The sequence below is a fragment of the Emys orbicularis genome, chromosome 8 (assembly GCF_028017835.1).
Source record: "Emys orbicularis isolate rEmyOrb1 chromosome 8, rEmyOrb1.hap1, whole genome shotgun sequence".
Lineage (NCBI taxonomy): Eukaryota > Metazoa > Chordata > Testudines > Emydidae > Emys > Emys orbicularis.
Window position 1 is genome coordinate 30722099 of NC_088690.1, and position 24639 is coordinate 30746737.

The 24639-nt window shown below is 43.6% G+C and overlaps 1 protein-coding gene across 1 annotated transcript in view; it reads left to right on the top strand.

Annotated features, from left to right (window-relative positions):
• Positions 1–8533: 8533 nt before the first annotated feature.
• LOC135882430 (calcium-activated chloride channel regulator 1-like) overlaps positions 8534–24639 on the top strand; it is a 39253-nt gene continuing 23147 nt past the window's right edge. Inside the window, exons 1-6 of the mRNA XM_065409334.1 lie at positions 8534–8683; positions 9891–10031; positions 10483–10633; positions 12243–12360; positions 14216–14393; positions 21399–21626. Of these exons, the coding sequence (XP_065265406.1) occupies positions 8534–8683; positions 9891–10031; positions 10483–10633; positions 12243–12360; positions 14216–14393; positions 21399–21626 (966 nt within the window). The remainder of the gene's footprint in view (positions 8684–9890; positions 10032–10482; positions 10634–12242; positions 12361–14215; positions 14394–21398; positions 21627–24639) is intronic.

Sequence of the window (24639 nt, forward strand, 5' to 3'; positions counted from 1 at the left end):
AAAAGAAGATGTACAGTGAGGTTTCCTGCGGCTGCCTGTATGGTGAACATCTTTATAATTAAGTTCTCATGCATGTCATGGCATCCGGAGGGAGCAGTTGTTTAGAAGTGCACCCATTTGGAGCATGTGCTGCGGCAGGAAGGAGCTTCATGCTGGTCCTTGCCTGATTGCTCTCAGTGAACCAGGAAAGTACCATGTTTAGTGGGGACTAAAGCACATGAGTGAAAGAAGTTTCCCAGGAATGCTGCAACCCAAGGAGCTTCTTCACTCAGAAAATGCAGCTGCAAATCTGTTTTCAGCCATTTGGAGTCAAACTCTCATAAAAATACTTGCAAGAGTTTGGAACCATTGAACCTCAAAGTTAGACATGAGGCAATCTGAACTCAAACGGTAACTTAAACCTAGTTCACACACCACCTCTTTTGCCTATTTCTACTAGAAATCAAGGTTTATAATGCAAACAATGAACTGTTAACTGTATCACTGTTATGTACATTACCATAATACCACTGCCAAAATGTCAAAGGGATTTCACGGCAGCCTCTACATTTGTGCCCAGTATTTTGCATAAAAACTGTTGTACGTGTAAAAAGTGAAGTTTCACTCGCAAGGAGCACTTGTTCTTGTAAATCTGTTTTTTACCCACTGTTCATAAAGAAACTTGTGCTTTGTGCATGCGTAAAATGTGAGGGTGTTAATTTGGAGAAGATTTGTAAATGTTACAGAGTATTGGTCTGCTTGTTCTTGGCACCCTCAAACATCAAACAAATGTAAAGAATGTAGCCTTTCACATAAACAACAAGGAGTCCGCTGGCACCTTAAAGCCTAACAGATTTATTTGGGCATAAGCTTTTCGTACCCAAATAAATCTGTTAGTCTTTAAGGTGCTACCGGACTCCTTGTTGTTTTTGTGGATACAGACTAATATGGCTACCCCCTGGTACTTGACAGCTTTTCACATACTAAGTCAAATCCACCTCTCCTGCTACTACAATTGAAAACAATTGGCCAAATTCAAATCTAGTGAAACTCCATTGTTGTTAGCCATTTGATTAGTCAGTGACTCCAAAGCATGGTGTATGTTGCTGTGCCATTAATGTGGTTTTGTTTTCTATCTGCTGCACCTTTTAAAAGTTTGTTTTTTATGGGGCGATAACAAATGTGGAAGAGTTCTCTCTCTGTCCTCTCCTATAGCATTTACCATAAAGTAAGCACTTTACCCCACCTCTGGGTAGAGTAACTCACCCACAGTAAAACTAAAGAGCTTTGCCTCTGCTATGTTTTTACTGTGGGATAGCGAACACACATAAGTTATCCTGTCTTAAACCATACCCTTTTTTTGTCAGTGGAGACACACCCTCAGAGTCAGGTGTTTGCAGAGGCAGAACTGATTCAGCATGTAAATCGGAGGTGGCAGATACTGTTCTCCCACAGAATATTTACTTTTGTTTCTTGTTTTGTTCAAGTGGGAGTAGACTGGCTCTCTGCTGACAAGCCCGGTCGGAACTGCATATAAAAGCACTAAACAAGACAAGTATTTTTAGCCTAACCAAAAGAAGGCTGAAGGGATATGTGATTGCTCTCTATAAATACATCAGAGGGATAAATATTAGTTAGTGAGAGGAGTTATTTAAGTTAAGCACCAGTGTGGATAAAGGAACAAATGGATGTAAACTGTCCAGCAAGTTTAGGTTTGAAATTAGACAAAGATTTCTGACCATCAGAGGAGTGAAATTTGGGAACAGCCTTCTAAGGGAAGCAAAGGGGGCAAAAAACCTACTTGGCTTCAAAACTAAGCTTGATAAGTTTATGGAGGAGATGATATGATGGGACTGCCTACAATGGCATGTAGCTGATCTGCGACTGCTAGCAGTAGCTATCCCTGGTGATGGGACACTAGATGGGGAGAATTCAGAGAATTCTTTCCCAGGAGTCTAGTTGGTAGGTCTTCCCAAATACTCGGTCCAACTCAGGGGCGCCGGACTAGGGGGGGCCAAGGGGCCCTGGCCCATCCACTTTTTGCCATAGGCTCAGCCCCTTACCCCTCCTCTTACCCCTAGGCCCTTGAGCCCGGGCAGTTATGGGGAGCCTTGGACCCTCCACCGGCCTGGGGGCGGGGGTCAAGAGCAGCCCCCAGCCCATGTCCCTGGGCCCCCCACCCAGGGCAGATGGAGGGTCCACAGCTTCCCAGAGCTGCCCGCGCAGCTCTTACCATGGCCCGGCTCTGACTCTTTGTCCCCCAAGGCCCAGCCACCAGCCGGAGCTCGGTCAGGGTAAGAGCCACACGGGGAGCTGAGGGCTGCTCTCGGGCTTGTCCACGCTGGCTCCAGCTTAGCCAAGAGGTGTTGCCTCAGGGGGAAGAGGAGGGGTGGGTCACAAAGGGGGTCAGGTCTTATGCCCCCCACCCCCCATCTAGGCAGAATCCATCACCCCTGGTCCAACTGATCACCATAATTGGGGTCAGGAAGGAATTTCCTCTCAGGTCAGATAGGTGAACACCCCCACCCCCCAGGGTATTTGCTATCCTGTGCAGCAGGGGACAGGGGCAGGGGCTGTTCTGAACTAGTGTAAATGGTGAATTCTCTGTAACTTCAAGTCTTTAAACCATGATTTGAGGACTTCTGTAACTCAGCCAGAGGTTATGGGTCTATTACAGGAGTGGGTAGGTGAGGTTCTGTGGCCTGCAATATGCAGGAAATCAGACTAGATGATCATAATGGTCTCTTCTGGCCTTACACTCTATGAGTCTAAAAGAGGGAGTTTCATTTGGTGCTTTGAACACTTTTGGGCTAATGCAGATGGGAAGAGGGGCAGAGGAGCAGCAAGGGTGGAATAGGGACCTGAAAGGAGGTGATGGGAAGGAAAGAAAACAAGTGGAGAAATAAGGAGGAAAAGATGAAATGGACAAGAGCAGAGAAGGAGTCTGGAATAAAAGAGCTCAGCTGGAATGGGGAGAAAGAAACTCAGGAGCATGCAGGACATGGGGCAGCCAGAGGAGGGGCTGGTGCCCCTGAAGATCTGTTCTCCATGGAGTTGTAGGTCAAGAGAAGGCTGACAGACACTTTGAACAACTGGGAATCCAACCCTAGCTCAGGAAGGCTTTAAGAATTCCCCAACTTTTACTGCACCTGCAGGTAGGATGAGTGGGGAAGAAGAGAAAAAATGGGATTCTGAGTAACTCTGAAGGAGGAGAGGAAAATAGGGAAAAGAGAAAGCAGTTAAGAGAAGAAATGAGGAGGGGTTAAATGAGGGGGGACTCGGAAGGGCAACCAATGCAAAGGCCGAGGGAGCTGTTTTCATCCTTGCTCCCACCCTGCTGCCAGGGGTACTGCCGGGCATCCCCCACAACACACACCAAGCCACAGAGACTGGGTATTTTTCCCCAGTCCAACACACTCCCTAGCATTGGGGTGGGGCACCCAGGAGAGTTTCCCTTTCGTTCTGTGGCTCGATTAAGCAATGCCTCAACACACCTTTTCCTCCCTGCTCCTCGCTCAACCTGCTTCCACCACAGTGGGGTGGGGGTGGGGCTAATTGTGCTAAGCTTCCTTCTTTTCTTGGTGCAAACATCATCATGATGACAGTAGCTGCTGGCTTTCAGACAGCGAGGCAGCCCTAGTGAACACCTCTAGTGGAGGGCTGAGGCTTTCGTGTGCATGATTTAAAGAGAAAAGCCCCATTACACACAATGAGGAGAATTATTTTAATAGTTTTGCCAGGCTGGGGTCAAGTGCCTTGCATATGATTTCATATTATCGCTGTGAGCCAGTCTGATTGTGTTGGGTAGGGAAGAGATGGGGGAAATACTAGAGACACAGGAAGATGGGATCCAAAGGAAAGAAGAGAAAGATACAAGGTCACAGAACTGATATAAGGGAGGAGGTCAAAACAATTAAGGGGGAGGTGGGGTGAAAGAATGGAAGATGAAAAGTGGGGAATGGAAAGGAAAGCCACACCATTTTAAGCTTATGAATCTTTTTTTTTTACCGTATTTGCTAATGCCACTTGCATGCTTATGGTTGGCCATTTATCTGTCTTGACTTTGTCTCTAAAATGGCTTTGTAAAAAGTAATTTCATTCTTTCTAAAGTGCAGTTACATTTGCTATAAGATATAGCTAAATCTGTTTTTATAAGAGCAATATAAGCCTTTTTTGCAGGAGTCCACAACTGAATTCTCTGCAGCCTCATACTTCCTTCTACCACTGTAGTGGAAAATGGAATTCACCAGGTTTTGTACAGTTGGCTTTATGTGCTGTGCTGCAATAAAATTACTTTCTACCTAGGACTGGATGGGGTTCTTAAGTTTAGGGTGGTGCTTCGGAGGGGGATGGCACGCCCATGGCTGGAATGCTACTTGGTGAACTGTATTACTGTAAAAAGGGCCAGATACTTCCCTCTGCAGTGGAGAGGGAAGTAAGACTGTGGAAATTAGTAGGTCAGGCTGTGCAGCAGGTCAAAGGAGGTTACAAGGCAATATCTCCCCACGACATTGCTACTTCTTCAGATAGGTCCATGGCTCAGAAGCAGTGATGGTCTCTGTTACAAGACTGACTATCCCCTTCAAGACCCAGCACTGCAGCACTCTTCCTCAGTTTCCCCACAATGATCTTCAGCCTGCTCCAGCCATAGAGGTAACTTGGCCCTCTGGCCAAGCCACTTCAAAGCATTCCTCCTCTTCCCAGGTAACAGACTCCCTTAGTCCAGTCCAATATAACATCAACACAACAGTGTCTTCAGTCCACTCGGCTCCGCCTTCAACCCCCTTCCTAACAGGCAGGTTCCCAGCAGCGACAGCCCTCTCACCATCTAACCACCAGCTGCTGGGCTCTGGTCAACACATGTACCCAGGTCAGTACAACCAGGTCAGTACAACCAACACATGTACCCTGCCCTCCTACCAACGGCCTCTGGCAGGCTCCAGTCCTCAGCCAATTTCTAGCTCAAGGCCAGTTTCTTGCCCCACATCAGAACAGCCTGTTCACTCTCCTCCCATCCAGCCCTTAGCTGCTGGGCTTTCATTCTCAATCACCGAGTTCTGATCCAGCCCATGAGGTGCTGGCTCCTCTTGGGCTCTGTCTTCACACACCACCCCAGCTTTGGCATTCTAGCCTCCAGACCAGCTTTTTGTCCCACAGTAGAGCAACCTCCCCACTCTCCTCCCAAGCCAGCCCTCAACTGCCGAGTTTTCAGCCCCACACCTTGCACAGATGTGGCCCGGTGGGGATAATTGAACCTGTTGTTCCTTGAAGAGGCAGGCTACCTTGCTATACAATCTCACTTTTGAATGACCTCCTTCCTGGCCATTGACTGTGACTGTTAAGCTCAAAGACTTGCAGGAGTGAGTGACAAAGTACTCAAAAGTTTCTGCTCCTTCCTTATATGCCATTGCCTGAGGGTAGAGATAGGGAACATGTGCCTATTCTTTGCCCATCACACTAGGCCTCAGAGTTCGTCATCGGAAAGGGCATTTCTCCAGGGTCTTCCAAGGATTTGTTGATCACTGGAGAAGAATCATCAATCTTGATGTAAAGTGGTCTGGAAAGGTCCATGATGCCAGACTCTTTAGAAACTCAGGCCTATTTTCTACAATGAAAAAAGGAAATTTTCCTCCCAGGCCCACTATGGGTATCAATGGCGTTCTGATTCCCCCTGTCATTCTGGGAGACCCAGCTTCCCCTCTGCTTCCCTGGCATATGAAGCCTTTTACTGCACACTCGGATGGGAGAAAGGAGCTGGTTACCTGTACCCTGAGCAGTCACAGAACGCCAGTGGAGTATGTATGTGAAGGCTGAAAGGGAGATGGCTTGATGATAAAGTTTGAGGCTGCTGAGCAATATCTGCCATGTGTGATAACTGCTCACTGTATTTTGCACCACATCTGTGAGCGCAAGGGATAAAGTCTTACTGATGGCTCTCAGGCAGAGGTGCAGAGACTTTTGGAATGTTCTGAACAGCCAGAAAGGCTGCCTCGACAGTCTGCAGCAAATCATCGGGACCACAGGCCCAGGGATGCCTTGTGCTCCTATTTTGAACTTAGGAGCTAAAATGCTGAAATGAAATTGTATTATGCATGGTGTAAGGGTTTCATTAGTCTGTGTGGAAGAGTTTCATTAAATGAATTTTCTTTATGCTTTGTGCAACAATTTTATGAAAGGGCATTTCTTATACTTTCTGGCATATGGCATGTTCATAAACCTGTACTGAGCCTTTGTCAATAACAACCTTCAGTGAACATAGCAAAGGGCAAACTTGAAACTAGTGGAACCTAAACCACACCATAAACCCTTTGTGGAACATAACAGTGTGGATGTGGCACAGACGCGAAAGGTGCTGAGTGCACACAGGTTGATGCTGTTCTGGTCGCAAATGCGTAGGTGGAAGGTTTCTGACTATTGCCCTTGCCTTTGGGTGTAGAATGGCAAGGGAAGAAACCATCACCTGTAGTTGTAGGAGTGACGCTGGATTCCCATGATCCACTGTTCTCATTGTATTGTAGTGTGGAATGGGAGAGAAATGCCTTTGTGTGGAAGTTGGGGAAAAGTACTGATGCTCCCAGTATGCATTGTTCTCCAGGGGCTGCAGGACATGGCTGGGTTGAAGTTGGGATGTGGGCCAGGAACATTGTCCCAAGATGTTCTCCAGGAAGAGTGTCTGCTTCAGCATCAACTGCAGAAACTTGTTTCTTCATGTCCCTATCTTTCTCAGTGCCCTCTCTGGTCAATTTTCTGTCCTAATCTCTCCTTTCCTCCACTCTTCTGTCATTTTATCCCTGTTCTGGGATGCAGACATAAGGTCTCCACACACTTCCTCTCATCTGATCAGCCTGACCCCAGAGCAGCAGAGGACACAAGTAAACAGATGGGTCAATCCAGGTATGAAGCAATGCAGTGTGGGATAGCAGAGGAAGGGCTGCCAGAGGTGGAAAAGTTAATCCAAAATACAGATGTGTCCCAACCAGAAATATATACACTTGGTGCTTTAAAAGGTCTAGTTTCCCCAATCTGAGGAAAATTCTGAATGAAATTGCTTGGGAGTAAAAATTTGGACAGAAGTGAATGAAAATTAGGAGCTATTTAAGAAGAGTTTATTAGATGGCCAAAAAGCCACAATTCTACAATCACAATAGAGGACAACTTTGGTTAAAAGGCCGAGCCTCTTGTGAGGGGAAGTGAAGGCAGAAGTTAGAAATTAAAGAACAAGTCACAGAGGTCCCTGAAACCCAGGGAATCTGTGACTTCTGTGACAAACTCGCAGCCTTAATTATAGGCCAGTTAGTCTAACATCATTCCCTGGAAAATTAATGGAAAAGCTTATGTGAGATTCAATCAATAAAGAATTAAACGATGGGAATATAATGAATGTAAATTGTTGTGATTTCATGGAAAATGGGCCTTGTTAAACAAACTAGATTTCATTTTTTGATGATTCCAAGTTTGGTAGATAAAGGCAACTGTGTAGATGTAATATACTTACATTTTGTATGGTGTTTGACTGCATGACATTCTGATTAAAAATGAGCACTATACATTAACAATAGAGCACACATTAAATGGATTAAGACTTATCTTACTGCTAGCTCTAGTGTGAGTGATAAATCATGGGAACAAACTGCCAAGGGAAGTGGTGGATTCTCCATCAGTCAAAGTCTTCAGCTCGGGACTGGGCCTTTCTGGAAGACATGCTTTAGTCATAAAATCCCATTGCCTGTATTATACAGAAGGTCAGACTAGATGATCCGATGGTCCCTTGTGGCTTTAAAATCGATGCATCTGTGAATTGTGACTGCAGTTATATGCACTGTTGAAGTAAAACAGCTAAGCCGAGTGGAAGTGTTCTCTCTACAAAATGGAAAGCAATTTAAATTACACATATTAGAATGTAAAGTTACATACAGTACATACCAATTGTCCCTATTTTATTTATTTATATAGTATCATTTCTGACCTTCCATTAACCTTTATCTTTCTAATTAATTGAATTAATAGATTTCAAATATTGGGCAGGTATGACAAATTTCTACAGTACTTTTTAAAGCATCTAATGAAAACTAATAGCTCCTCTGATACATTCCATATAGAATTTCTCTCTCAAATCACATAGATTAGCACTAATCTGCCTTTGCCACTCAATCTGCATTTGTCCCATTCAGTAGTACATAGCTGTTGTACTGATCAGAGTTTTCTCATACAAGTCCCGAAGTGCCGTGTTTACAAGCTGACTATTTGTGATACTATATTTTACACGCTTTGCCAAATATTTGTAATATATTCATGACAACACGAATGGGTCACTTCAAGATGCATCAGTTGGATAAGGAAATACAGTACATACTATTACAGTCGTCAGGAATTTCCTCATATTAATATGTTACCTGACACTATCAGATTGATCACAGTTATGCAACCTGAATGTACACATCAGATCTGTATGTACTTGCCATAAAATGTACAGATACTTTTGTGCAAATAAGCAATTGTATAAATAGTGCTGCTGTGTCACCATATTTATAACAAAATTGTGGAGAAAGGGACAATGAGGGTGTTCAAGAGCTTGGTTCTTTTATTTCTGCTACTTGTAGTGAGAGGTTCTATGGTTCAGCTGAAAAATGGTGGCTATGAGGATATTGTTATTGCAATTAACCCTGAGTTACCAGAAGATCACAATATCATAAGAAACATACAGGTAAGACCTTTTGTATATGTAATGTCCTTCAGTGACTTTCAGACTTCTTGGTTATTTCTACCTCTAGATTAGCAGTGATCTTAAAAGACCAGTTTCAGCCCCCATTAATGTCAATGCAAGATTTTTTCTTTTGATTTTCATGGGAGCTAGATCAAATCCATTATTACCAAATTTGTTCTTAGCTTGAATTTTTCTTTCGAGTGCTGGTGTTAATGAAATGAGTGTACTAATCTCTTGAAGTTTAACAGGACTACTATGGTTCAGGGTCAGGCTGATTCTGTGTATCACCTTCTTTCCAAAACTTGAGTATTTTAGACTAGAGAATCATGGATATTTAATTATAATTTACTGTACCTCCATTACAATGTTTGCCATTTGCTTTTATCCCTCCTTTCTCCTGTCCTTGCAGGCATTCACTGTCTTCTTAAAAACCCTTGGTATATATAGTGATATTTCTGTTTTTAGTTATTCTTTCATTTCTCAATGTCACCATGTAGATCTTTGCTCCGTGTTCACATGATTCGGTCATTGAGCATTCAGTTGCTGTAAAGAGAACAATAAACTGAGGCGGGCATAGCCATTAATTAGTGACTCCCAAACTACTCAAGAGAGGTGGGGAAGGAGCAAGGAGGAGTGGAACAGAAAAATAGTGACAAAGTAGTGCCCACTGTAGAGGCAGGAAAAAGGTACAATCCTATAGAAGTGGAGCAAAGAAAGGAGGAATCCCAGGGAGAAGAAAAAGGAAACCACAGGTTATTACTTACAATTTATCATTTTATTTTATCCATCATGCACCACAGTACACTTTAGCAATCAATGAAAAAGACTGATGCAGGCCAGAACCATCCTTCACCACAGGCCCATGTAAATTTTTTGAGGAAATGCCATGTCTGGAAGGTTCTCTGTCAGGTTTTATTTTCAGGGATAGATTGTGGTTTTTATCATAAGCCCTGAGCAACAGGCGGTGTATATTTCTACTGCCCTAGGAGCAATCCAGAGTCTCTCAGCATTACAATTTGGTCTCTCCTTGCTCCATGAGGGAAATAATCTGTCCCAGCCCTTCCCTTGGCCAAGGTTGGTTTCTTTCTATGCCTTCACATATTTAATGTTACTTTATGTACCCTTATTTCCCAGCAAGGCTAAACTACTCATTGCCTCTACCATTCAATTCTTAATTCATAAGGCATTTCTTTTCTTTCCCTACCAGGCCATGGTCAAAGAGGCTTCTACTTACTTGTTCAATGCTACAAAACAGAGATTTTTTTTCAAGGCTGTAAAAATTATAATTCCTCTGTACTGGCTGCCAAAACCTGAGTATTTAAGTGTGAAAACAGAGTCATATGATAAGGTAAGACTTAGAGCACCCTTACAAATCAAAAGCATTTGTTGTGTTCATACGCTTAACACATAGGGTCTTGTCTACAAGGTGGAGTAATGCACACTATGGAGGTATGATTTCTAAACCACACCAACGTGTTGCTCAGTAATTGGTCCTTGTAGACCCTGCTGGTGTGTACTAAATGTTCCCTGATGCACTTTAACGTAGTGCTGCTCTTTAGAAATCACCCCCGTATAGTGCATGTTACCGCACCGTGTAGACAAGCCCTAAGTTTTTTCAGTAATGTAGAAATATAAATTGCTCTTTTTAGAATTTTTATTGCCCTCTAGTGCCCAGTCCTGCAGTCCTTACCCAGAGGAACAATCACTGGGAGTGTTGCTGCAGATGAGCCCATTCAACAGAATCATCTGCCACCCTCCATTTCCTGATGCTCTTTAAACAAGGGCTATTTTATTTTCAGGCAGATGTTATCGTGGCTAATCCTTTCTTGAAGTACGGAGATGATCCCTACACGCTGCAATATGGAGGATGTGGGGAAAAGGGACGATACATTCATTTCACTCCCAACTTCCTGTTAAATGACACTTTGATTAACATCTATGGATCACGAGGTAGCACCATCTATTGGACCTTAATTTTCTGCTTTTGTTGTTATAAATATGCAATGGCCGAGATTTTCCAAAGTGACTAGTGATTTGAGATGCCTCAGTTTTGGTTGCCCAACCTGCGAAACTTTAAAAGAGCCTGTTTTTTTCACAAAGTGTTGAACATCAGGCTCCCTGGATGAGTCTTAAGTTGGACACTCAGAAATGGGGGCATCTAAAATGACCAGTCTCTTCTGAAAATTTTGGCTCATATTTTTACAGTAAATGAAGGTTGTTTTTCCTCTTAAATCATTGCCTTGACTTGGAAATAATCTATATCCTAACATTACAGTGCAGTAAACTAATCTGAGAGTTGAGGGGGGTGTAACCTGGTGAGCATGCAGGGAAAACCAGTACCAGAGGATTCTAGAATAGACCAAACTCTCATGAGCGGATCCTGCTCTGAGGATGTGAAGGTGTTTACTGGAACTTCTGAAAGTCACATTTGCCCAACTATGCTTCTTTTAAGTGTACCGTCACAAGGAATTAACAATATTCCCATTTTGATTTCATCAGCATATTTTTTTGACTGCATGGGCATTGCCTATGCGAGGCCATTAATAAGCAAATAAAAAAGCCCCAGTAGAGACCCCTGAGTTTTGTGCAGTGTAATCTGCTGTCATTAACAACGACTTTCTCCTATGCCCATTAACCAATATACTGTCAAATTTATTTATCTCTGTTCCATACCCAATTAGAATCAATTATTTATGTGAGCTAGATTAAAACCAGCCCCTTGAGTCTGAACCCTGGTAAATGTGCAAGGTTATTTGGATTCAAATCGAAGACAAACCTGCATTAGATTGGATCAAAAATGTATAGATTTTTGGCCTAAAAGAGTGGAAATCTCACAAGAACAGTCTTTCTCATCAGATTTCTGGCATTTGGGGACAAAAATCTCCTTAGAACAATTCACTGGACTCCAGTAAAGTCAAATATAAACCCAAATTCTAGCCTGGGGAAGCACTGAACTCAAACCTTGAATTCTGGCTTAAATTTAATCTGATCTGAGATCTGCTTCCTTGGCCTATCTCTAATTCAAAGCTTTAGGTAGACAACATTATATACATTCTCCATGTCAATGGCTTTACCAACACCTGCAAGAAAGGGGTTAGATTGTCTTGATGTGATATATTGATTTTCTGGAAAAGTATTCTGGTTGTCTAACCTTTTACACTTTATCTGCCTTCAACTAAACTAACTTCTCTATGGTTTTCTAATATACAGTACACCTTTTCCTTTGTGTTATATAAGAGCCAAGAATTATTATTTTAAAAGACATGGGTAACATGAGACACCTTGCTTGATACCAGGAATAGACAGAAGCTACTGTCTGCAAACAGAGGTGTCAGATCTTTACCTAGGTCTGTTAATACTCAGGAGGGGTTAATCTGAACAGTGATCTGTTTGGGATTAAAGTCAGATCCCACAGTGAGTCCTGTGTGGGTGCAGGGGTCCATCCAAGCAGAGCTCATTGCAGGATTGTGCCCTAAATTTGTTTAAACGACCTACGGAAATATAAGTAAACTGTAAAGTGTTGTATTTAGATTTCACATATGCTCCTGCTCTTCCACAGCCAAAGTTTTTGTCCATGAATGGGCCCATCTTCGTTGGGGGGTGTTTGATGAATACAATAATGATGCACCTTTCTATGTGTCTGTAAATTCTGGAAAAGCAAGTGTTGAAGCAACAAGGTACCAGTGTTTTTATATTTTGTCTTCAGTTGATGACATTTTAAATAGTTCAATGACATTTGGCACATAATGGTCTTCTGTCTTCAGTCTGTACTCTGAGCCCATGCAAAGAGTCTTGGCGAGTTGTTGTTCAGAGGATTAAAAAAGAAGCGTATACAGTAACGTTTAACTAACAATATTGCTCCCCACAGATCAGTCTCATTGAATTGCAGTCACTATCATTTTATAATCCATCACACTTTTTATACTAAATGAGCTTTTAATTTAAATGCAATTACAGATTTGAGTTACCGTTCTCTACATTTTGATTTACCCTGGCTTTATCAAATAGCAGTTAGCATGTAGTAAATAAGAATGTTTTCTCAAGTTCCTTGGGGGACTGATCCTTGAAGTTCCAGAACATTCTTACTAGTTAATGTTTAGTTTTATTTAAATATTAAAAAGGGACATGGTCAAGGCACACACCCCATTATTACCCCCACTTTAAAGCTGTTACTATCTTATGATAATGTTCTCTAGATTCTGCGTATCTAAGTTTTTTTCTTTTTCTTTTTTTTAAATGTACAACTCTGTCAATGAGAAACAAAAAGCAGAGTGAGACTGGATATCTCAGAGGGTTGGAAATGGGATACAGAACTTTTCACTTCTCAGGCACTGGTCTGAACTGGAACCAGTTTGGTAGTGCCTAATACTCATTACCATCTGCCAATCACTTGTTGGCCATTGTGAAAGGAATTGGTATTTTCTGTCCAATTCCTAATGGACAAGTATCAATATCACCAAACTCCTCTATTGCAATTGGCACTCTAATTGGCAGTTACCGCTGAAGGAGACTGTGACAGGGCTCCCTACTCCGCCCTTCAACCACCACAAACTGGCTGGACACTTTCCAAGTTTATAAGCATCAGTGTGTTATTTATTAGGTCCCCTCCACCAGTTCCTCAGTACAGCCTTGGGCAGCAACATACCAGTGTACGTAAACTTCACCATAGCCCACTCTCTGGGGTGGCAGAGGGAAAGATCTCCTCGTGGTGAGCCCCTGTATCTCCTGGCATCCTCCCTCTTGCACTTCCTTCCTGCCTCTTAACTGCTCCCAGCTGCTGGGTTGATTGCTCTCATTAGCACATCAGCCCCATGCCTACACCACAGGTCTACATTACAGCCTAAGTGAAGAAAGCTTCCCCCCAAGTGATGGAAGCTTCACGCTGTCCACTCTGGTGCTATGTGGACGGGAGATGTTCTCCCGCTCACATACCTTCCACTTCTTGCCAAGGTGGAGTAATTATGCCGATGGGAAAGCGCTCTCCCTCTGCATTGCACGTCTTCATCAGACGTGCTACAGCTGCACAGCTACTCCCATATAGTGCTGTAGTGTAGACTTGTCTTCAGTCAAGTCCATTCCAGGGGGGGAATAACTAGTAACTTAGTGACCACCTGTGTCACAAAGACAGTGATTGAATGGGCATGGAGAATGTAATACCAGCTCACCGCTGGAGAGCATCCTTCATGTCTGGATTGAAGCATATTGATGGAATAGTAGAGGCACTTGCATTGTTACTGCTTACACAGATGGTGTTTGATGCACAACCTATACATGATTTCTTGAAGATTCCTCTGGAAAAAAAAGTCTACCAGTATTTTATTATTCTGACCACTTGTAAATTATATTGTAAACTCTTTGGGGGCAGAGATAAGTGTCTAAATTTGTGTTTGTGCAATGGCTAATACAATACAATCCCAGTGCTGACTGGAGACTTTGGGCCTTTCATGATTCACATAATAAATAACAGATTATTATTTGTTGATTATATGCAGCTTGTTAGCTAAGCCTCTTTCTATCTTACCTCCCCTTTAGGTGTTCAGCTAGTGTCACTGGGAAATACATAGTCCAAAGCTGCACGGGAAACAGCTGCACGACAAGAGAATGTAAATCTGATGAACAGACAAAGCTGTATGAAGCTGGATGTAAATTTGTACCAGAAAAAACACAAAATGCCCCAGCATCTATAATGTATATGCAGAGCCTCCCTTCTGTAAGTACTGTTACCGCTTTTTGACCCAAGTGGATAGCCAGTGTCTTGTAGGTTGTTTCCATTAGGAGGAACTGATGATGGAGTAAAGTATTTCTTTGATGCAATCCTGTTTATTTACAAAGAATATACACAAAGTCCTGTTACTCTAAAGATAGCAGGAATCAAACAACAGGGGATATTTTCTTTACTCACAGTTCCAAGCCTCTTTCTACCCATCAGTCTGCCCACAAAACTTCCCCTCTGCTTTCAGGGCAACATTTCCAGTCCTTCCCTTCCAATAGCTGACATTTGCTGAAGATACAATGAGGTGGGGCCAACTGGATAGACAGGCTCTCAGCAACCTTCTCATTACCTGCATGGGGCCTTTTTGCCTCATCACCCCACCTAGGATCTTACCTAGGGCACTGCTCTCCCCTGCTAGCTCCCCTCTACTAAGAGAAAAAGTCTGTATTTCAGTGAGCACACACAGTCCTATGCTGGACACAGAAGGAGAAGATCTGGAGAGACAGATATTACCATGTGAGTTGGGGGTTGATGTCCTTCATAGCATGGAGTCATGATCCATGACCAGGGTGAATTAATTGTCAAGAAGGTAATATTGGAGTGCCTCCATGGCCCATTTCACAGCTAAGTCCTCTTTTTCAATAATGGAATAGGCCTCTCTTGGGAACAACTTGCAACTCAGGATGGGATGTTCCTCACCATCAGCTATCTGAGACAAGACAGCCCCCAGTCCAGCTTCAGAAGCATCAGTGTGTAGGAGGAATTCCTCAGTGAAGTCCAGTCTGTTTAAAATGGGCTCCCTACAGAGGTTACCCTTTAGTAGCTGAAAGACCTTCTCACAGGCTTCCGTCCAATGGATCTTTCTCAGGCTGCTGTTCTTGAGAAGATTACTGAGAAAGGCCTCAATAGATAAGAACTACTAGTAGTAGTATCCCGTCAGCCCCCCAAACTGGTGCATTTGCTTTTATTGGTTGGGGTGGACAGTCCCTCAAGGTCTGGACCTTGTCTACAAGAGGTTGTACCTGGCCCTTCCTCATGGTGTACCCCAGGTAAGTAGTTTTGTCTTTGATTGTACAGAACTTTGCAGAGTTCACCATTAGTCTGTCCACTCTGAGGGACCAGATTTCAGCAACCACGTGCTTCAGGAAGTCTTTCCAGCTATAGACCATGACAAGGAGCTACTAGAGGAGGTATCTGAGCCTCTAGCTATTATCTTTGGAAAATCATGGGAGACGGGAGAGATTCCAGAAGACTGGAAAAGGGCAAATATAGTGCCCATCTATAAAAAGGGAAATAAAAACAACCCAGGAAACTACAGACCAGTTAGTTTAACTTCTGTGCCAGGGAAGATAATGGAGCAAGTAATTAAGGAAATCATCTGCAAACACTTGGAAGGTGGTAAGGTGATAGGGAACAGCCAGCATGGATTTGTAAAGAACAAATCATGTCAAACCAATCTGATAGCTTTCTTCGATAGGATAACGAGTCTTGTGGATAAGGGAGAAGCTGTGGATGTGGTATACCTAGACTTTAGTAAGGCATTTGATACGGTCTTGCATGATATTCTTATCGATAAACTAGGCAAATACAATTTAGATGGGGCTACTATAAGGTGGGTGCATAACTGGCTGGATAACCGTACTCAGAGAGTTGTTATTAATGGTTCCCAATCCTGCTGGAAAGGCATAACGAGTGGGGTTCCGCAGGGGTCTGTTTTGGGACCGGCTCTGTTCAATATCTTCATTAACGACTTAGATATTGGCATAGAAAGTACGCTTATTAAGTTTGCGGATGATACCAAACTGGGAGGGATTGCAACTGCTTTGGAGGACAGGGTCATAATTCAAAATGATCTGGACAAATTGGAGAAATGGTCTGAGTTAAACAGGATGAAGTTTAACAAAGACAAATGCAAAGTGCTCCACTTAGGAAGAAAAAATCAGTTTCACACATACAGAATGGGAAGAGACTGTCTAGGAAGGAGTACGGCAGAAAGGGATCTAGGGGTTATAGTGGACCACAAGCTAAATATGAGTCAACAGTGTGATGCTGTTGCAAAAAAAGCAAACATGATTCTGGGATGTATTAACAGGTGTCTTGTGAGCAAGACACGAGAAGTCATTCTTCCGCTCTACTCTGCTCTGGTTAGGCCTCAGCTGGAGTATTGTGTCCAGTTCTGGGCACTGCATTTCAAGAAAGATGTGGAGAAATTGGAAAGGGTCCAGAGAAGAGCAACAAGAATGATTAAAGGTCTTGAGAACATGACCTATGAAGGAAGGCTGAAAGAATTGGGTTTGTTTAGTTTGGAAAAGAGAAGACTGAGAGGGGACATGATAGCAGTTTTCAGGTATCTAAAAGGGTGTCATAAGGAGGAGGGAGAAAACTTGTTCACCTTAGCCTCTAAGGATAGAACAAGAAGCAATGGGTTTAAACTGCAGCAAGGGAGGTCTAGGTTGGACATTAGGAAAAAGTTCCTAACTGTCAGGGTGGTTAAACACTGGAATAAATTGCCTAGGGAGGTTGTGGAATCTCCATCTCTGGAGATATTTAAGAGTAGGTTAGATAAATGTCTATCAGGGATGGTCTAGACAGTATTTGGTCCTGCCATGCGGGCAGGGGACTGGACTCGATGACCTCTCGAGGTCCCTTCCAGTCCTAGAATCTATGAATCTATTATCGAGGGAGAACACAGCATAACTACTGTGGGACTAGAGGGACTGGTCCATTAGCTGTTGGAACATTGCTGGAGTCCCATGTAGGCCAAACAATAGGGTCTGGAACTGATATAGGGCATAAGAGGTGACAAAGGCTGTTTTTTCTCAGCACTCCAGAGTGAGTGGGATTTGCCAGTATACCTTTGTGAGATCCAAGGGGTAATATATTTGGCCTCACCCAACCGATCTAGTAGCTTGTCAATGTGTGGCTCGGAGTATGCATCAAACTTTGAGATGGCATAGACTTTTCTAAATATCAGTGCAAAATTGGGTGGTCCATAGGGTTTAAGAACCAACATGCTTGGACTTTTCCAGTCTATGGGTCTCTTCTGTCACCCTCCTCCCCCAAGGTCCAGCATGTACTGGAGTTTCTGCTTCATGATCTCCCTCATCTTCTATGCAAGAGGCTGCGTGATGTCCTGAAGCCTTGTGCAGCCTTAGTTTGGATGTGGTAGGAAGTGTAGTAGTTTTTACTCAGCTGGTCAGAAAACACAGTATGGAGAGTACCAGTTGTTTGGCTTAGACCTTTTGTTTCGGTGTTTGATTGTCCCTAGTACAGACCATCCCAAGGGCCAACATGTTGGCTGCCTGTGGCCCTAACTCTGGTTTTGGAGGGTAGCTGGTGTAAGCTGGGATCTGAATGAACTCTACCTTGCCATTTGGTGATGAACTGGGGGAAAAGACTTCAGGAGCAGTGTTTATTTGCATAGACACACCTACTCTACCATGGCGTTCAGCAGACAGAGCTGCTTTGCCAAAGTGATCAATCTTGTCAGTTTTGGGTTAAAATTAACTTTGTTTTCCTTATTGTATGAATAAAGGGCAGCATGCCCTGTTTGAGGGGATCACTGTAAAATCAATCTCACTCTCTACACAGGGGGTAGGGATGCCAAATTCAAGTGAAGAAGGGACGAGTAGGGACAGGTATTGCTACTTGATGGTGTGGACTCTGTTTAAAGCTTCTTTACGACCATTTTACCCTCCCCTCTCCTGTGTTTAAAGACTCAGTTGAAAGATCTTTTTTCTGTTCAGACCTTAAGGCAGGAAACAGAGGCAAAGGACACTGCCCAGTGTTCTGTGGGGTGGGTGTTTACTCATCGTTTACATGCTTTTGAATCACTGTTGCAGTCTTTTCCCGAGGTAATGCTGTGTTCCCTCTCCTTTTCAATAAGTTTTCTTTAGTTATACTCAAGACTGAGTGCTTGTGCATGGGGAAGTAGTGCTTCTTCGAGGCACCAGGGATGGTGTTTGGTTTTCCTGGATTAGTTGATGGAGGCTTGAGCCAGTTGTTTTGCAATGTGAAGATGAACCCCTAGATTTTGACCTGGCCATTGTTGCTGTCAAGCAGAAGGGTCACATGGGCTACATGGCTTTAAGAGATTGAGATTGTGACAGGGCAACATCCTACTCCTGACTTCTGCTCTGTCTACACTACCTAGGAGGCTGTCAAATGTCAAACACCCTAGTGAGGTTTATTTACATTAGCTTATCCCACCACCTTACTGATCCAGACACCATTATTATATATGGTTTCAGTTTCTCATTTCTGTCAGTAAGAGGAGAGGGGAAGAGATCTCTCCACCCAGAGATCCTTGCTGGTTCAGGCTCTGCTAGCCTGCCTCTTTCTTCCCTGTACTGCCTTCCTGTGCTGCCTTCTGCCACCTGTGTTAATGGGTCAATTTGCTCATTAGTCCTCCCCCAGCCCATTCTCATCCACTAATTAGGCCCTGTCAGGTCCACTCTGGAGGGAATTAATTAGTGTTTAAGCATCCAGAGCCCTGGCTCAGCTGTTCATTCCCAGCACTGTCACAGATGCCATAAATTTGTTTTGTTTCTCTTTTGTCAGGCTGTCTCATTTCATAATTTACATGGTGAATAATTTTGTAAGGGCCCTGCCAATGGGCCCAAAGTTTTGACTCTCTGAACTCAGGAGCAATAAGAGCACGCAATCCCCACATTTGAATACTTGGAGACGGGCCCATTTGTTGTAGGCAGTCTCTTGGGCACTCGGCATTCAGGAGATTCTCCCTTACAAAGGTGCCTAAAGCTTCTAGTCTCTCGCGAAGGGCAAGGACGTACTGCACAATGTTTGCAGCTCTGGGGCCCTGCTCCTCCCACATTTCTCATACTAAGTCCAGTAAATTGTTCAAGGGAAACCATTTCAGCCACTTGAACCCCTGTCCTTGTCTCAGTCCTGTAATTTCTGTGCTACCATGCAGGGCCAGGACCTCAGAGATAGCCAATGAGTCTAAAATGGCCACTTTGCCTCAGGCATAAACCTTGCTATCGGAGGCATAATCCCATGCTATTGCTGGGTTTAGCCCACAATAGGCAGTCTGTGGTTCTGTCCTGGTCAAGTAGGTGACTGGTAAGACTGCTCAGTGCTCTGATGTCCAACATGCTCCACAGCCACCCACTGAAAAATGTCAAGAAAAGTCACTGGATCATCTTCAGTCCCCATCTTCATGAATCTGACCGGCACCAGGGCCACGGCCAGGTCCGTGTCCACCAGACCCATGGTGGAAGCCTGGCCATTGTGGGAGGCTGCAGTGAGGTCACGCCCTGTTGCACCAGCTGTTGTTGTTATTGCTGCTGCTGAGCAGCTAAGTCTCAAGTCAGTTGCGGCTGCAATTGGTGGATGTGCTGCTCCGCCATTGATTTCAGTAGTTGCTCCAGGTCCGTACTGCTGGGGAGTCTCTTCTTTAAGTCCTGACCTCTTCCCTTCCCCCAGTGCTAGATGTGTGCCTGCATTCTCCCCCAAGTTTGTTCTGCATGGGCTGCCTCCATAGTACCCCTTTGTCACCCCTCAGGGCATGACTCACCTAGCTGCAGGTCTCCGCTGGTATGCTGCTGTGTCTACGAGGTCCAAGGTAACATTGATTTTGCCCTCCTGCAAAGGCACAGCTTAGTCCTACCCCTTCCAAAGGAATCAGGAACAACAACAACAACAAAAACACAACTCAAAACAGGGTTGTCCAATGAACTTTGTGTGGGACCGAACGCTTCTATTCAAGGCTTGTCTCCAAACAGTCCATGCTTCTGCTGATCCCCCACATCTGGTTGTCCCTTCTAGCAGGAGCTTGTCAGGCCAGCAAGCCGGCTCAGCCTCTGGTCTGCAACCAGGCTTCTCTCTGGAGAAGCGGAGTTCTGCTCTTCTTCCTGGGCAGCCCTGAGTTTAGCTAAGTTTCCTTTTAGCTCCTCTCTCCATGCCTGTCATTTGCTGCTGGTGTAGTGGGGTGGGGCCAACTGGGTCCACAGGCTCTCATTAACCCTTTCATTGACAGTGTGGGGCCTATCTGTCCCATCACAGGTGTATGGAAATACCCTGACATTGTGGCTAATTTTGCTCCCTTTTGGGTCAGGTAAAAATAAAGTTACCCTGACAGGAGGCATTTTTGGTTGCAACATTTGAGTGGGCTTACCCTTTTGTGACAGGCCTAATCCTGCTAAGTTGTAAGCATCTTCAACTCCCACTAAAATGAATGAAAATTGAGCATGCTCGGCCACTTGCTAGAGACGCTCCGCACCTTACTTCTGGAGCTCCGAAAATATTCTATGGGCTAAATTCTGCCCTGCTGGGAGTAGCAAGCGGGGACAGACACAGCGAGCTGTTCATCCTCTTTAAAAGTATTCCTGCCAGCCAGGAAGATCAGAGGGCTTTTGGTTTTGCAAACTTTTCTCTTCCTGCATGATTTTCCACTGGCAGAGTGTGTTGTGTCCCAGGTGAGTTGGGATCCTTATATATAAAAGTACTGGGATTCCGTAGTAACTACATGACTGTAAACTTTATTGATGATGTCTGCACTGCCAGGGCATCCTCACACTGTGTGTCTACAGTGCAATCTGAAATATGATTGAAGTGCATGTAGGCATCTCCATGCTAGCTTTAATCTAGCTAGTGTGGCTAAAAATAGCAGCAACAACATGATGGCATGGACACTGGTGCAGGCTAGCAATGTGAGTATATATCCAGGGTTCTGGGTGAGCTTGTACAGCCCATGCTGCCAAATCTTCATTGCTATCTGTAGCCACACTAGCTGGACTAAAGCTAATGTGGATATGCCCACTTGAGCTGCAGTGCTATTCTCAGTGTAACCCTGAGACATGCTTCTTTGACTTCGTCCAGGGTACACTGTAGCCTTTACAGTGGGCGAAGAATTTTTGTATTTGTGGTTGTGGTGAGCAATGGAACAATAGTAGACTGGAATTTGCTATTACAAGTGTTCACTTGTTTTTTTCAGTAATTTTTCTTCTCTTTCAATTGGCTTTTTTTTTTTTTTTTTTTAAGGTGGTTGAATTCTGTGATCAAAGTACTCATAATGAAAAGGCTACAAATCTGCAGAACAAAATGTGTAACTACCACAGCACCTGGGAAGTAATTATGAACTCTCCTGACTTCAGTAACACCTCTCCAATAAATAGCGCAAGTCCTCCATTTGAGACCTCCTTCTCATTGCTGCAGACCAAAGACAGAGTAGTCTGTCTAGTACTTGATGTTTCTGGGAGCATGGATGGGGTAAGAATAAACATACACATTCTTTTTTTAGCAGAACTGCTTAGAAACGGTTAGGCAATTATAAAACAATGTGGTGTGTATATATTACAATATTTTCTTCAGTCAATATTTCAGTAATCATGTTTATTATTTTAGAAAAATTGATGCCACTATTTCTCCCATTATACATATTTAGGGATTGATAAAAGGAAACTCATCAAATTGCTAAAAACTATATGCCAGACTTGGTCTCTCTTTCCTTACAAAATATAACTACTGCTCTTTTTTTAGCTTCAGCTCCAGAATGTCAGAATCACTGTAGTTCCCCAAAACAGAAAATATATCATACATACACGTTTCGTGCTATGTGACTCCGAAGTTATTTTCAAAATAAATATGAAAGTCACTGTGTATAGCAAAATAAAAATGAAATACTTTCCTTCATAATCATTCATCCTAATGAGTCAAGAATTTGGGATGTCATAAAGTGATGCTGGATTACCCAGAGGCATTTTTTTAAATTAAAACTTGTACTAAATTTAGCACAATTTTCATCTTGCAGAGGCCCCTGTAGATAACATGAGCCCTTAAAGAGACTCTCAATCTGTTTTGGGCCTCAAATTTATCAATCTTACAGTAAATCCAATATAACCTCCCTGAATAAGCTGTCTGTTCATATGTATAAATATCATAACACGTGGAAGTGATAGCCATGTGATAAGTTGGACACATTTTTGCGGTTTATTTATCCTGTACCTTTACAAGCTTCAGCTGCATTCTTCCTATAAATCCATCTACCCAGGTTTTAGTCTTACATTCCAAACCACTAGCCAGCTTCCAAGAGCTATTTTTATATCAATATATGTTGTATTCTTTCCCCAATATACAGAATATCTTCATCCCTTATTTTTGTTTCAAACATTCAATCCTGAGCCAGTGACAACGTCTGTCCTCAAAAATGTTACAATGTTTAAGTTTGATATTTCACAGATCTTCAAGGCTAGATAGAAATAGGACCTTCCCACCGGTATTTCTCTGGGAGGACAAGATATTTTATGTCTGAAAAAAAAATTATGTAATTTTTAGAAATCTTTATAAGCCCTGTATGGATTGAATAATGATAAAAAAGGCACCTGGCTTTACAGGTAAAAGGATAAAAAATAGTCCCAATATAAATATGAAACATCTCTTAAAACATTCAAGAATACTTTTATTCTGTCATACTGAATATATGTTGGTGTGGTTTTATCACTCTTTCTTTCGAATGGCCTGCCTAGTCACTCAAAATGTCACCATCAAGGAACAACATTAGTATCCCCAACTCATGCTAGTTAAAACTGTACCATACTATCATGTATTCCATATATACAGTAGAACCTCAGAGTTACGACAAGTTACTGACCAGCCAACCACATGCCTCATTTAGAACTGGAAGTACACAATCAGGCAGCAGCAGAGACAGAAAAAGCAAATACGGTACAGTACTGTATTAAATGTAAACTACTAGAAAATAAAGGGAAAGAAGCATTTTTCTTCTGCATAGTAAAGTTTCAAAGCTGTATTAAGACATTGTTCAGTAGTAAACTTTTGAAAGAACAACCATAACGTTTTGTTCAGAGTTACGAACATTTCAGAGTTACGAACCTCCATACCCAAGGTGTTAGTAACTCTGAGGTTCTACTGTATTATTATATAGTATAAAGTGTATTAATGTAGCTTTCTTTAAAAAATAAATATTTTGGGTCTTCAGTTCAACAATCAACACAACTCCACTGAGGAGCCAAATGATGATGTTTTGATAAAGTCTGTTAGAAAAATCCTTGGTATATGGTACGGAATTTGCCAAGGATGGTGCATGGGATTTATCTTCTCTTTCACAAAGCTCATTTATGAGGCTAAAGCAGGTTGAGCAGATCTCTTAAAATATTTGATAAAGATCCACAATAATGAATTTGATCAAAATGTACAGGAGGGTGCTTAAAATGGCATATGGCTATTTCTTTGGCCTACAGCAGTGGTCCCCAAACTGTGGGGCGTGTCCCCACTGCGGGGACACAGAGGAATGTCCGGGGTGGGGGCTGGGCCAGCCCCCATGAGGGGACAGGGAGGGAAAGCCACTCAGCCCTGCTCCGTCCCCAGGCCCTGGGCTCCTGTCCCGTGGCCATGGCTCCGCTCGTGGCCCGAGGGGACACAGACATATTCTATTACTGGTAAGGGAGGAGTGAAGAGGAAAAGTTAGGGGACCACTGACCTATAGGGTACTATATAATGTTTTATATGAGTTCAGTTTTGTAGTTCAGTATTTGTCAATATCAAATACTAACTTAATTGATTTTGTGACAAAGAAAGATATGGATCTCAAGTAAGTAGTGCATCTTGTGATGAACTACAGTTGAGCAGAATGGAATTCAGTGCTCTTGAAAGTAAAGCACTAAACACTGGCTGAAAACAGGTACAGGGCAGGTATACCCTGTGTAAGCGTCCCCTATATCAGTGGTTTTCAAACTTTTTTCCTAACAATCCAGTTGAAGAAAATTGTTGATGCCCGCGACCCAAGGGAGCTGGGGCAGGAGGTTGGGATGCAGGAGGGGGTCAGGGCTCTGGGTTTGAGGTGGGCTCAGGGCTGGGGGTTGGGGTGCAGACTTACCTTGGGCAGCTCCCGATCAGCAGTGCAGTGGGGGGTGCTAAGGCAGGCTTCCTGCCTGTCCTGACAGCGCAGACTGTGCTGTGCCCTGGAAGCGGCCAGCCACAGGTCTGGCTCCTAGGTGGAGGTGCACAAGTGGCTCTGCGCGGATCTCGCCCGCAGGCACCCCCCCCCCCCAGCTCCCATTGGCTGGTTCCCGGCTAATGGGAGTGCGGAGCCAGTGCTTGGGGTGGGGGCAGTGCGCAGAGGCCCCCCCGCCTAGGAGCCAGACCCGCTGCTGGCTGCTTCCGGGGCGCAGCACAGTGTCAGAACAGGTAGAGACTAGCCTGCCTTAGCCAGGTAGCAACACCCACGGGACTTTTAATGGCCCAGTCGGCAGTGCTGACCAGA